The sequence below is a fragment of the Eublepharis macularius genome, chromosome 5 (genome assembly GCF_028583425.1).
Source record: "Eublepharis macularius isolate TG4126 chromosome 5, MPM_Emac_v1.0, whole genome shotgun sequence".
Taxonomy (NCBI): Eukaryota; Metazoa; Chordata; class Lepidosauria; order Squamata; family Eublepharidae; genus Eublepharis; species Eublepharis macularius.
In genome coordinates, this window is record NC_072794.1 from 94,277,696 (window position 1) to 94,292,635 (window position 14,940).

Sequence of the window (14,940 nt, forward strand, 5' to 3'; positions counted from 1 at the left end):
TACTTTGTAAACCGCTCTGAGTGGGTGTTAAGTTGTCCCGAAGGGCAGTATAAAAATCAAATGTAATTGTTGTTGTTCTTATAACAGCAGTTTTTAAAATGCAAACTAAAAAAAACATTTTCCCTCCCCCCAACCCTATCCCTTCCTGATACCAGGCCAACCCACTTCCCCAGAGAGAGGGAAGGGAAAAACGTGAGTCTATGACTCTCAAACTAGGTAGTAGTAGAACTCCTCCAGGTGCAGTAGAAGTCCCCCAGGTGTAGCAGAAGTCGTCCAGATGCAGCAGGTCTCAGCAGGTAGCTACAGCAGAAATCCACTCGCTCCAGGATCTAGTCACCGTCCAAAGCAGGCCAGCCAGAGTCCCGGACCAGAGAGACAAAGCCAACAGTCAGCAGCAGCAAGCAGGCAGTGTGTCTCAATCTCCAGGCCAGAGCAAAATGGAGGCTACTCTGAGGGAAGCCTACCTAATTTAACTCCTTGTAGGCAATTTGAAAAATGCACTCTCCTTCTTGTGAATTCCATTAGCCAGAGAAGGAGAGCCCCTCAAACCCCCTCCTTTCCGCTTCACTCCCCCTCCCTTATTCTCCCCTCCTGTCTGGTTAAAAATGGCAGGAAACAGTGTTTCTTTACTGTTCTTTGGCAAAGGAATAGAAATGAACAGCACAGCTGCAAGTTCTGAAGTTTACTGAATTTTACTGGATAAATTTGGTAAACTTGAATTCAGTAATACTGAACCTGATTCAGTATTTCGAATTGTTTGGTAATACAGAATTTTACTGAATCAGGTAAAATTTGGTATTTTAACCGAATACTGAACCTGAATCTCATCCCTACTGACAGGCTTGGTTCCAGGTTAAGCCAGGTGTTGCCGCCTCCACTAGCCCATATGGCAGCGCATCTGCTGGGGGTAGGGCCAGAGGAGTGGGGTTGATTTTGGTTATGGTATAAAAAGGGAAGTCTACAAGAGGCCGAAAAGGAGTGCACAGCTGCTGGCTAGGACGCTCAGAGGCCAGATATTAGCAGTGTTCCATGGCACCTTAGAAACCGACAAGATTTTTAGGGTGTAAGCTTTTGAGAGTCAGGGCTCCCTTTTTCAGACACTTCAGACAGAGGCCAGAGCCCACCTAGGAGAGCCTACTGAAGGCAACAGGTGACTTTGCAACCCACTTCATGCTCTCTTCTGAGGCCTGGGACTCCTCTTCAAAGGCAGCAAGGACAAGAGGACATAATGGCAGACTACCCAGAGGGGGTGCCAACCAAAGTGGGGCCTCACAGGGATGCTGGCTTTGCCATACCACCTTCATGTTTCTGCAAAATCATCTTAAGCATGAGATAGTAGCTCCTTAATTACAGATGTATACAAGTTCTTATCTCTACTGGAGCAGTAGTAGCAGTCGCAGTTGCAGTGGCAGCAGCAGCAGCTGTAGTAATTTACAGTTACTTGCTACAGTCTAAGTAATCCTTTTGCTATTTGAATCCATAGGGAGAGGATTGCTTGTGTTAAATGGACCTAAATGGCACCAGCACAGGCGGATGCTAACACCAGCCTTCCACTATGACATTCTGAAGCCTTATGTAGCAAAGATTGCAGATTCAACTAAAGTGATGCTGGTAAGCAACCTATTCCCATATTGTGACACTAGGGGAAATGGGGAGAAGTTATGTTATAAATCTAATTTCATCTGCTGTATTTTTTACTTTAACAATGTAACTGTTATATCGTAGCAAGTTGTGAATTTGGTGATGCTCCCTTATTGAACTGTTTAGTATTTCCCCCCTGGTCCCTTAAGGCCAAAAAGCCTGTGTAGTAGTTTGGTTTCATTTTCCCTTCATGTTGTGGGCTGTTTGTTCTTTACTAGGGGCGTGCAATTCGGGAAAAAAACCTGAAACAACCTGTTTCGGGTTGTTTCGGGTTTTCCTGAAACGTTTCAGAAAACCCGAAACGTTTCGGGTAATCCGAAACAGCGATTTCCGAAACGTTTCGGTATTTCAGCTTGTTTTAGTAATGCATTTCAATGGGAAAAAGCCTCCCCCAGGCTTCCCGGAAGCCTGGGGGAGGCATTTTCCCACCGAAACAAGCTAAACTTGGTGGAAACCTTCCTCTAACTCCCCTCTAACAACTCCCCAAGTTTCAGAAAGATTGGACTTTGGGGGGCCAAGTTATGGCCCCCCAAAACAGGTCCCCCTATCCTCGCCTAAAAGGGAAAGGTTTTTGCTTGCTGCTGCTGATTTCTTACGTTGTGGATGCTGCTGCTGATCTCCATGTTTCCTATGGGGGGAAAATGAAGAGGCAGGCTTGTCTTTCTAGGGGGGGCATTTTGCATGCAAAATGCCCCCAACCCTCAGGGGCCTTTCTCCTACCTTTCTCCCACCCCCCCACCAAAGCTCAGCCTGCTCCCACTTGGGGGAGGGCATTTCATGGCCTCCCAAATTAGGTGCTCTTCCCCCCCCTTTCTGCACTATTTCCAGCTGGGAAATAACAGAGGCTTGTCTTTCTAGGGGTGGCATTTTGCATGCAAAATGCCCCCAACCCTCAGGGGCCCTTCTCCTACCTTTCCTCCCACCCCCCACCAAGGCTCAGCCTGCTCCCACTTGGGGGGCCTCCCAAAGTAGGTGCTTTTCCTCCCCTTTCTCCGCTATTTCCAGCTGGGAAATAACAGAGGCTTGTCTTGCTAACCCTCAGGGGCCCTTCTCCTACCTTTCCTCCCACCCCCCACCAAGGCTCAGCCCCAAGGCTCAGCCTGCTACCACTTGGGGGGGCATTTCATGGCCTCCCAAAGTAGGTGCTCTCAGCCCCCAAAGTCCACCCCCTACAGCCTCACACATACCCAATTCTCCCCCAGCTGCCACACACAGATCAAAATCCCCACAGTAGCTTCTCACAGGCCCAAATCCAGCCCCAGCAGCCCCACACAATCCCAGGAACAGGCTGGCCAGCCTTCTCCCTTTGTTTCCTATGCTGGGAACTATAACACTCTGTTTTCCAGAGCAAATGTGCACAGCCCAAGGATGCCACAATGGTGGACACACTTCTGAGTGCCAGCTTGTCCCTGTGAAAGAGCACCTGAACCACAGACACCCTCCCTCAAATTCCCCCACCACCTACAGAGATGGCTGGCCAGCCAGCCCCATTGTTCTCTATGATGGGAACCAACTGGACAACAAAGAATAAAACACGAACAACACAAAGTTTTTTAAAAAACATTTCTCACTTTCAAAGTACAAGTAGGCAAAGCATTATGACACATTACACCAGCAGTCCCCCACACAGAAAAATAACACGACTCACTTAAGATCAGAGAATCACAAAAACACAATTCTGGTCAAAACCACTTTATTTCTTGAACAGCTTTAGGTTACACAGCAGGGGGGGGGCACACCAAAGGGCATTCCAGCATTCCACCTCACAAAAATAACACAACTCACTTAACATGAGAGAATCACAAAAACACAACTCCTGTCAAAAACACTTCATTTCTTGAACAGCTTTAGGTTACACAGCAGGGGGGGCACACCAAAGGGCATGGCAGCAGTATCTTACACAAAAATAACACAAGTCACTTCACATTAAAGAATCACCCCAAAAATTGCTGTCAAAAGCACTTTATTTCTTTAACTGCTTTAGGTTACACAGTAGGAAGGCACAACAGGGTGTAAAAGCAGTCTACTACACAAAAATAACACAACTCACTTCACATCAGAGAATCACTCAAACACAATTGCTGTCAAAAAAGGTGAAGTGGGCTGTATTATTTTGCGTAGTACAGTGCTTTCATGCCCTGTTGTGCCTTCCTACTGTGTAACCTAAAACAGTTAAAGAAATAAAGTGTTTTTGAAAGCAATTGTGTTTTCGGGCGATTCTTTAATGTGAAGTGAGTTGTGTTATTTTTGTGTAAGATACTTCTGGCATACCCTTTGGTGTGCCCCCCTGCTGTGTAACATAAAGCTGTTCAAGAAATAAAGTGTTTTTGACAAGAATTGTGTTTTTGTGATTCTCTGATGTTAAGTGAGTCGTGTCATTTTTCTGTGTGGGGGACTGCTGGTGTAATGTGTCATAATGCTTTGCCTACTTGTACTTTGAAAGTGAGAAAATAATTTTTAAAAAAAATTATTTTGTGTTGTTCGTGTTTTATTCTTTGATGTGCAGTTGGTTCCCATCATAGGAAACAGTACGGCAGGCTGGCCAGGCTTCTCTGTAGGTGGTGGGAGTGTCAGGGGGTGGTTGTCTGTGTGTCAGGTCAGGTGCTCTTTCCCAGGGACAAGTTGGCACTCAGAAGTTTGCCCACCATTGTGGCACCCCTGGGCTGTGCGGAATTGCCCTGAGAAAGAGAGTTTAGAAGTTCCCAGCATACGGAACAAACGGGGAGGGCTGGCCTTTGCCAGCCTGTTCCTGGGGTTATGGGTGTGGGGCTGCTGGGGGTGGATTTGGGTCTGTCAGGGGCTAATGTGGGGAATCAGGATTTGAGTCTGTGTGTGGCTGCTGGGGGGGGGGATTGGGTTTGTGTGGGGCTGTGGGGGGTGGACTTTGGGGGCTGAGAGCACCTACTTGGGGAGGCCATGAAATGCCCCCCCAAGTGGCAGCAGGCTGAGCCTTGGTGGGGAGTGGGAGTAGAGGTGGGAGAAGGGCTCCAGAGGGTTGGGGGGCATTTTGCATGCAAAATGCCACCCCTGGCAAGACAAGCCTCCCCCAGGTGGGATTGGTGGAGAAAAGAGCACCTACTTGGGGAGGCCATGAAATGCCCCCCCAGGTGGGAGCAGGCTGAGCCTTGGTGGGTGGTGGGAGGAAAGGTGGGAGAAGGGCCCTTGAGGGTTGGGGGGCATTTTGCATGCAAAATGCCCCCCCTGGCAAGACAAGCCTGCCTCTTCATTTTTTCCCCATAGGAAATAATGAAGAAGGTTAGCAGCAGCAAGCTAAAAATACGTTCACGTTTCCCTTTTTTAGGCGAGGATAGGATGACCTGGTTTGGGGGGCCATAACATGGCCCCCCAAAGTCCAATCGGTCTGAAACTTGGAGGGTTGTTAGAGAAGAGTTAGAGGAAGGTCTCCACCAATTTTGGCTTGATTCGATGGGAAAATGCTTCCCCCAGGCGTCCGGGAAGACGGAGGCATTTTCCCATTGAGAAACAACCCGAAACAACCCGAAACGATACCTGAACCGCTAAACCCGAAACGGCTTGCCGTTTCGGATTTAGTGGTTGCCGAAACAGATTCTCGTTTCGGGTATACCCAAAACAAGAATCCCGAAACAGTGTGCCTTTGCACACCCCTATTCTCTACTAAGCAGAGGCCAGGGAAGGCCCTGCTTTTATTCAAATAAAACTTTCAGACCTTTAAATCAATAGGTCTGGGCTAGAGTAACTTAGTATAGGATTGTAGTCAGGAGCGTAGACTTTCCAATTTCCGGGGAGGGGGGGAGCTGGGGCTGGGCCAGAGATCCTTAAAAGAATTATTACTCCACTATTAGATAGGATTCCCAGTCATATAATTACAAATAAAGCAAAGCTCTGCTGGCTCTTAGCTGATAAAAACCACATGATCACATGGCAAGTAGCCAGATTCTGTACATTAATTTTTAAACGGTGTGAAATGTATTTTAAACGTTTTTTTAAAAACTGATGGTTTTTCTTTTTACTGATAAGTGGTTTGGTAACATACTTTTTGTATATTGGTCTTGGTACTGTAATAAAAATGATGATGATGATGATGAGAGGGCAAGTTTTGAACCAACTTCATGACACACATCCTGGTATTTCCAGGATGAAAGGAGTGGCCCGTGAGTTGGTTTGTTGTCCTGGCCTGGATCGGGACATCGAGCATTTGGTGGGATCCTGTACTTGTTGTCAGGACAGTTGTCCAGCCCCACTAGCTGCACCGATCCATCCTTGGGAATGGCCAGATCAACCCTGGGCTAGGCTGCATGTTGATTTTGTGGGCCCGATTGCTGATGGTGGTGGTGGACGCCAATACTAAATGGCTGGAGGTATGAGTAATGCCTTCCATCATGGCTGAGGCCACAGTGGTACAGCTGAGACAAATATTTGCCACTTTTGGCTTACCGGAAATCTTAGTCACTGACAATGCTCTGACTTTCACAGGGGCCACATTCAGGGAGTTTATGGAACACAATGGTATTCGGCACATTTGCACTGCCCCCTATCATTCCTCTTCTAAGAGGTTGGCAGAACGGGCAGTGCAGTCAGTGAAACTGGGATTGCAACGCATGGGGTAGGTACCTTTAGAAACTCAGCTAGCCAGATTCTTCTTGCGGTACCGAGTAACTCCCCACACCACAACTGGGATCTCCCCTGCTGAGCTTATGTTTGGTCAGTCCCTCCGCTCACATTTAGATTTTTGCGACCAACAGTAGGCACTAAAGTGTGTCAGGGCCAAGCGGCTATGCATCATGGATGCCTCCCTCGACCTCTTCCCCGTGCTTTTCAGCTGGGGGACCATGTCTGGGTATTGGCTTTTGGGAAAGGGAGCCAATGGGAGTCAGGGATGATAAGGGGGCAAACAGGGCCAGTATCCTTTCAAGTAGAGCTGGCTTCAGGACAGATAATTAAAAGACACCTGGATCAGAGCCACAGGATGTCATCACAGCATCAGGAATGCCAGGGGATGGCAGTAGCAATGCAGGATGGGCCAACATTGAGGGGTGGTGGGGGTCTCTGATGTAGCAGAGGAAGGGGACAAATCCACCACAGGGAATTATCAACAATCACCAGCCTCAGACACCAGGGGTGGACATCAGCACAAGACATCAGGGGGGACGTCAGCACAAGAGCCTCAGACATCAGGGGTGACTGAGGATCAGCTCCCCCCCCCCAACTCTGAGATGACTGGCCCCAAGAGATCTGGGAGATTACAAAGAAAACCAGATAGATTAACATTCTAGATTTAGTCTTAAAGGAAGAGGGGTGTTATATTGTAGCAAGTTGTGAATTTGATGATGTTCCCTTATTGAACTGTTTAGTATTTCCCCCCGATCCCTTAAGGCCAAAAAGCCTGTGTAGTAGTTTGGTTTCATTTCCCCTTCATGTTGTGGGTTGTTTGTTCTCTACTAAGCAGAGGCCAGGGAAGGCCTCTGCTTAAATCTTTAAATATGATGGGCTGATGGAATTATCACAGTAACCCTATGCAGAGTTGCTCCTGACTAACCCTGTTGAAATCAATAGGTCTGGGCTAGAGTAACTTAGTATAGGATTGTAGTCAGGAGCGTAGACTTTCCAATTTCCGGGGAGGGGGGGAGCTGGGGCTGGGCCAGAGATCCTTAAAAGAACCGTGGCCTGGTGACATGATAGGGAGGGGTCTCTACTATCTATGGAGGCAGGGCCAAGGGGGATTTAGGGAGGGGCTTCCTACAAATTTTGGGGGGCCTGGGCACTGCTGGACACCTCCCTAACAATGCCCCTGGGTTGGGCCAAGCCTAGGAAAAGGTGGGAGTTGGCCAATGGTTATAGTGGTATCTCAGTGATCTCCTGCTGTGTACTGTGTTTGAAATTTACTTTTAAGATAGTCACTTTAAGATCTACAAATACATATACTGTGTGCATAGGTCAAACTACTGGTCCCTTACAGAAAAGCCTGTAAGGGAACATTTTAAAAGTTTTTCTGGATGTTCATTTACAGGAGTCATGTTTGTGACTTAATATTGAAATTTACTAAATTATGGCATCACAGATAGCTTCATTTGGTAAATGCATGGTTGAAGTCTCTGAGCCATACAAAACAGTTGCTGTGCACTCAATTTCTGAGCAATGTACAGAGTTCAGACAAGTAACAATCTTCTCACTTCGAATTCATATCCTGTAAGTGAGTAGAAGCACATTTTTATATATATATCAGGTTTTATTGGGTTTTTAGTAGACAGGGAGGGGTTACAACAAGACAAACATTTAGCAGATTCATATACAAGACACATATCGATCAATTCAAATACAAAAAGCCACTAAATAAGTAATTAACGCCCCCATATACCTTCAAGGTTCCCTTTTATTTTCTGTAGTCATTATTTAATTTCTATGTTTTTTAATCCACTTACTCTATTCCTTATGTCATTTCTAATTATCTTTTCTTTTGTATGTATTATAGATAGATCACATTTTCCATCTTTTGCATTTTAGCCAGAGATATTAATCCCTTAGTCATTCCAGGAGTAGGAGATGGAAATAGTAGAACAAAAGATATCAGCAAAACAATGGTATAAATCAATATATAAAGGGAGCATTTTTGTGTTAATTTTCCCTTTTTCTTACATCTGTTCTGGCCAAGCCTTCCAAACTTGTGTATTTGGGTTTTCATAGTAATAAGGGTGGGGAGGCCAAATCAATATTTGGTTTAAAGACAATTTTATATTCTATAGGAAATATCTCTTTCCTCTATTTTGTTCCAGCCAAACTTATTTGCTTGTGTTTTCATATTAATAAGGCTGGAATGGCCACATAACTATATGGGTAAAGCACAGTTTTACGTTTTAGAAAGAGTAGCTCCTTCATCTGTTTTGTCTTAACCATCTACACTTGTTTACTTGGGTTCTCATAATCGTGAGGTTGAGAAGAGCAGATAGTCGTTTAGTTTAACTACTCATTTATATTCTGGAGAGAAGGGCTATAATTTAAGAATAGTTAAAAAGCTCCAAGGGCCCAGTTATCGCATTATCACTATCCCTTTGACAATAGATATTCAAAGTCTATTATAATATAGAGCCTCTAAAACTTTCATTATATCTGTATTGCATATCATTAAACATATAGAGGAAATCTAGGTCATAATCCGTGTCTCTCCTTCTTTCTTTTTTCAAAATAAGGAAAAAAGAGGACAGTAGTGAAAACAAAAACCTCTATAACTCCATCAGTCCCCCCCTCTCTTGTCTCTTCAGAACACATACAGAATATATGGTGTTATAAAAGAAAAAAAAAGGAAGGAGCCATAGAGATAAAGGGTTAGGTCTGCATTATTAATTCCTAATCTGAGTCTTATCCTTGTTTTTTCTTCTTTCTTCCTGTAAAATGGTACATCCAGTCCTTATTCCATCTGCGCCGCTGAAGGTGGATTTCCTTATCTTCCAGCCAATTCTGATGAGGGTCGATAAAAATGTTGTTACTTCTCTGTTTATTTTTCTGCTTTAAAATCCGCTGCACTCTTTTTTCCCCTTTCAGTAGTAGAATGCTAGGTTCTCTCTTTGCAGATCTGCTTCATGGCTCTGCCCCTTTCTAGCTACTGCCTTGTATCTTCAGGAAGACGTACTGGTACAATCGTCCATTTTGTAGATTATATTTTTTCACATTTCGCTCTATTTTTCTTTCAGTTAGATCTCTCTCTTTAGAGATTTCTTCTGTATTGTCATTTTTTCTCTTACTTTTATCCATTTCTACTCCAAATGTCTCGTCTGGTTTAATTAATAGTTCAGTCATTAATTTAGTAATTTCTTGCAATTTAGAAAATACTTCTTCCCAGGAAGCCATTTCAAATTACTTATAGGTGTTATGTCCAAACTCATCGAAGTGGTAAAAAGCTTTGTTTTGTTAATTATGTTCAAAGATTTATTGCTTTCCAGCCGTCTGCTGAGAGATTCTCTTTACAATCTCTCTCCGTCTCTCCCTCCTCCCAGCTTTGCCCTGGCAGCCTCACGATCAGGCTGGTTAGCCCTCATAAAACCATTAAACAATCTCCTTACTTGATGGAAAGCGTTGTGGAATCTCTTGAGCTTTCTTCGAGTTGTTTATATCTGTCTTGTTAGGAATCTGCTTTATTCGCTGTAGTTCATTTTGACTTGTCGGACTTTTAGTTTTGGCAGCTTCGTAGCCATATTGGCTCCTTTGTTGGTCCTTGCTTTCAGAACTGGTGTCGGGGCTTCCCAGGGGTTGCCAGACCCCTTGAGCTCTTTCACCTTGTTCCAGCCTGCCTCCCCTCTCTGGGGGGGTGGGAATTGGGGGCCTGAATTCTCAAGTCCCAAGGAACCAGGAAGGTCATGGCAGAGAGCTCATAAGACTCAGCTGCCGTAAATTCACTGCTTCATCCCACAAGTCAGTAGAAGCACATTTTGAGGCAATTCAGAACAGTCCCCATAGCTATGATCCCAAAGAAAACTCATAGTTATGCCACTAGCAACTGTATACTGTTTAGAATGTTGAGGGTGAAGATCAATCAGGCCTCATATGCAAATGACCTTGAAAGGCTGGCCCAATCAGAGAAGTGTGGCCGAGCTGGCAGTGGACGGGGGCACAAGTAGGCAGCAGCCTGCCAGCCACACATGGAAGCTGTATCCCTTTGGGAAAACACATTTTACCCCATTTTTCCCCCTTCAGGGGTGATTATGTCCAACAGAGGCCTTGCAATCTGATGGTTGCTACATTGAAAGTGGGTGGAGCCAGCCAGGGTTAAGGACCAAGCTACTTAGTGTGGGGCATAGGTGTTTTAAGACAATGTGTAAATTGTTTATTTATATAAAATTTATTTTTGTAAATATAAGCAGAACAGAAAAAAGAAAATAAAACTGATAGCACAATTATAATTACATCAAAAGAAAAAGAAAAGAAAAAGTAAACATATAATAAACAATATAAATAACTCAGTTTTTTATATCCAGTGCATATCAATCCTTGAATGGGTTTGGCATCTGTCAGAAAAGAAAGTACAGTCTCCAATATTCAGATTTTTGAGCCTCCAAGCATCTTCAAATTGTAACATTTCCATATAATTAAACACATTTTTGGGAAGTTTGCCTTCTTTGGTTTTTATCAGCTATCTTTTTTTTAAGATCCATTACCCCATTCATGTCTCCAAAGATAATTATCTTCTTGAAAATCAAAGATGGATTGGAAAACATTTCCATAAAAAATTTCTTTTGCTTTATTTGCTGCATATATTGTTGCTAGTGTGTAAATCTTGCCTTCCAGGAGCCTGATTTTCAAAATCGTATTTCTTCCATCAGAGTCTCTAAATTCTTCTGTAACATTTATTTGTAATTTGTAAACTGCAATTCCTTTTTTTAAATTATAAATTCTTAATAAACACACAAATACATACGAGCAAAAAACAGGAACAAAGTCCCAAAGAATCATAGAAATTGTAATATGATACAACAGGAAGGGTGGACAATCCTGTGCTTCATCTGCCATTGTAACTGAGTCCCTCCTGTGAGTTTGTCACTGCTTACCAAACCTGAGGGGGATTGAGCCCCACAGCCCCCATGTAGTTCTCTGGTTGCCTGGAGGGCTGTGCCCCCCAGGCCAAATCCAGGAGGGGCTCGAGCCCCTCAGACCCCCCCCCCCCATAGTTTACACCTATGATTGTACTGTAAATGTAAGTATTGAATCTTGGTATAGGAATTTGTAATGACTCGAGAACGTTATTACAGCCTAGTTTCTATGTGCATCTTGTTTGGGCCAGACGATTGAGTGCCATTGAAAGTCATCTGCCCTTGTGAATGAAATGTTGGGGACCTAGGCCTTACATTTCCTAATGCTTCTCTGGAAGCTCCTCCCAAGGCATTATGTTATCCTCCTCTTATTTGGAGGGGGTCTCCGTTTTTGTATTCACCCTCCTTCCATGTGGCCACCTGATAAAGATGTTTGTCTTTGTTCTTAGTTTTGTACAATTTCACTGCAACTGGAGATTTCTCTCACAGCTTCTGCAGATGGTAAGGAAAAATTTGAGCATAGCAATCCTGATCTTTATGCAAAAATAATGTGATACAAAGGAAACTGGAAGGAATAGCATGAGGTGAACAGATAGTACCTCAGCAATGCAGTTGGTCACAGTGAACACACTATCAAATACCCTCATTTATGGTACAAATCCTGTGTCATAGTTGAATATCTATGCATTAATTTTTATCCTATCCATGGCATGGTGCATATTTAACATGAAATTGATGCACACTAAAGATGCTGCAAAGTTTGCCACAAACATGATCAGAGTATGGACTTGGCTATTTTGTAATTCTTGGAGATTTAAAAGATTTCTAATTGCCCCCAAAGTAGTTTTGATCATATTTTTAAAATGAGTGCATCCCAAGTAATATGCACCTTTTTTTTTGGCTAGACACTGAAAAGCTCAGCTGCTGTTTTTGTTACATTGAGAACTATGCAGTCTGCTAGCCTTAAATGAGTGTATCACCCATGCCTTCTAGTAATCATGAGTCAGACTCTTCATGCTAGCACATTAATGCAAAGACGCTGCTAAACAATGTGTCTCATACAAATAAGATATTGGTCCCTTGCCATTGAACAGCTAGATCAGTATCTGGAGACAGTGAGAGCTGGGAAAAAGATGAACAAAGTGAAACTGCATCCAGAAAACACAGTGACATCTCTTCACTCAGACTCCAGGAATTTCTAAACCCAGAGTTGGCAACCATATTAACAACCGTAGATGATAATAACTGCACTTATATACTGTTCTTCTAGACAGATTAGTGCCCCACTCAGAGCAGTGGACAAAGTCAGTGTTATTATTATCCCCACAATACAGCTGGGGAGCTAGACCGGAGAGGTTACTCAAGGCTACCTACTGAGCTCATCATGGCAGTAGTAGGATCTGAATCAGCAGTTCACCACTTAACCACTATGCTACAGCAGCTCTGTCAATGGTTTACAATGGGAGTTCTGCTTCTGGAGTTCCCAGAATTTTAAAATATTTTTTAACAGATGAATAGAGGTCAGATTGGGACCATGGTATGAGCAGAGTGGGGTTTTAATCCTTCTCCCTGCATTGTTTTCCTGATATAAAATAGCCCTGGATACACTATTTATTATTTCTCATAACACAAAAATCTCCCCATTTATATTCTGGAAGACCGCCGAGCAAAGTTGATTGTGAGACTATGCCTAGCGATAGACTGGAAAGCTAAAATAGCCTGGGAGCAAGCCAAACTGAATGATTCCTGAGGCACTACCAGTCAGCGCTGTGGGGTCCACACAGCTCAAACACAACCAGCTCCAACCCACCCAAACCAGTGGAGGAAGTAGGGTTGCCAGCATGGCCTGGCAACTGATAGGGGGTGGAGGAAGTGGGAAACTTCCATATTGCAGGAATGACTCAGAATCCCCAGTGAGATGACATCACTTTTAGCATGACCTGAAAGTGACATCATCATGCCAGGGTGATGCTCTAACATTTATCCCAAGATCTATGGTTAAATCATAGAGTTTTGAGTGAATGCTACAGCATCATTTGGTGTGATGATGGCAGTTCTGGGTCATGCTAGAAGCAATGTCATTACACTGGGGACACTGATTGTGTCCCCCACCCAGTTTCACCCAGGTACTTCCTCCTGATGTCCAGCTGAGTAGTAATAGGCAACAGGAGTGAGGGGCAGGGGATTCCTGATCCCATCAGGAATCAGCGACCCTAGGTGGAAGGCAACCAATGATAGCAACCAGTGTAGAATCCAAGCCCAATGGCACATGTGGTGCTGAGAGAGCTACCAGGGCTTGACTGCTTACTCCTGGCTGCCAGGGGCCCTCCAGGGACTTTCCCTGTAAGTTAAACATCCTGTCAGCCTTGACATGTCTGTTGTTTTAGTGTACCTGATGTTTTTATTGGTAAATATTTCAAATAATTTTGGTTGATATTTAATTTATTTTGGTACTTTTAATTTTTTTAATTAATAGATATGGGGGAGGGGGGAGGGGTGGCTTTTGGCTGAATGTCAGCATACAAAACCAGATAGAGAAATAAACAACCTGGTTGTTTCTATTTGTAATTTACAGAACAATATTATAAGCTTACTTGTACACAAGTCCTCACTTAGGTCCTGGCATGCAAATATGTCTCATTGTTACCAGAACTGCTCTTTTAAATGGGGAAATTAGCGCAGCAGTCTGGAACTAAAATTAGCGCGGATCTAACCAACGTTTACGGAGGTCCCGATTCCAGACACTCTAGTGACAAAGAGGAAGACTACAAATAGATTCAATAAACACGTGTATTTACTAATAGTGTGGCGTAAGCCTGAACTTGCACATACATACAGGAGAGCATACACGAACTAGGAAATGCAGAGTAAGAAATACAGAGACGGTCGCATGAGCAGGTACCCACGATGATAAGGGAAATACTCACAATCCTGAAGCGGAGCAGAGACACAACAGCGAGGTGGTCCAATGCCAGCAATGGATCCACAGAGGGACAGCAAGGGGGTCTGGATAGGAATGGCGTACACACCATGCAGTCTGAGAGACCAGCTTAAATACCCCAAAACGTACCCTGGGGCCGGTGCTGTACTTGGTGGTTCTCACGGATTAAAATAAAGGCTTTAATGGGTTACTGAATGACTTGGATGGGCCACTTTAGTAATCTGATTGTGTTATAGTGACACCTCAGGAAGAGGGGACAAAGGAGGGAGGGGGAGATCTGAGCGTGTTGAAAGGATGTTCCAGCGGACAGGGCTTGCCCTGATGTCATCAGCTCTGGAATGCGGAGGTTTCTTTGAGATGCATTCTTTAAGTGCTTGGGATGGTCGGCACTTAGCTTCTTCTCCGGGGCAGCTCCTAAGATATGCAGAGCGGGGCGAGGTTCTCTCTCTGCGGACGTGGTGTGTCCGCTTCTCCGAAATGGCTTCCCAAAGCAGGCTTTTCCTCTAGGTCTTCTGGCTGCCTAAGAACATGGTCGCCAGCTGGGCATGGCGGGGGCTGGTTGGCAGGTTGCCCCGTAGTGAGGGCAAGCTCGGGAACATGGCCCGCGGGAGGCTCCAGTTGGGAACTGACCAGGGAGCTCCTGGCCAGGCTCGCTGGAGGTTTCCCTGGCAGGCGCCTGGCTACTAACAGCGGCTTGGGCCCAGATGAGGCAGGCTTCCATGGAGGCAGGGGGAACAGCACGTAAAACACAGTCCATAGCAGGGAACAGGCGTGGTCCGTGGCGGATGGCAATGCAGGCACGGGGCCCACTTGTAATAAAGTCCAAGCACACACTGGGAGGTCCGGATATAGGTCTGG

General features: G+C 44.7%; 1 protein-coding gene across 1 annotated transcript in view; it reads left to right on the top strand.

Moving 5' to 3' along the window:
- Nucleotides 1–14,940, top strand: part of LOC129329759 (cytochrome P450 4A25-like) — a 60,339-nt gene that overhangs the window by 21,576 nt on the left and 23,823 nt on the right. The window contains exon 4 of the mRNA XM_054979357.1: nucleotides 1,484–1,611. Coding sequence (XP_054835332.1) covers nucleotides 1,484–1,611 — 128 coding nt within the window. The remainder of the gene's footprint in view (nucleotides 1–1,483; nucleotides 1,612–14,940) is intronic.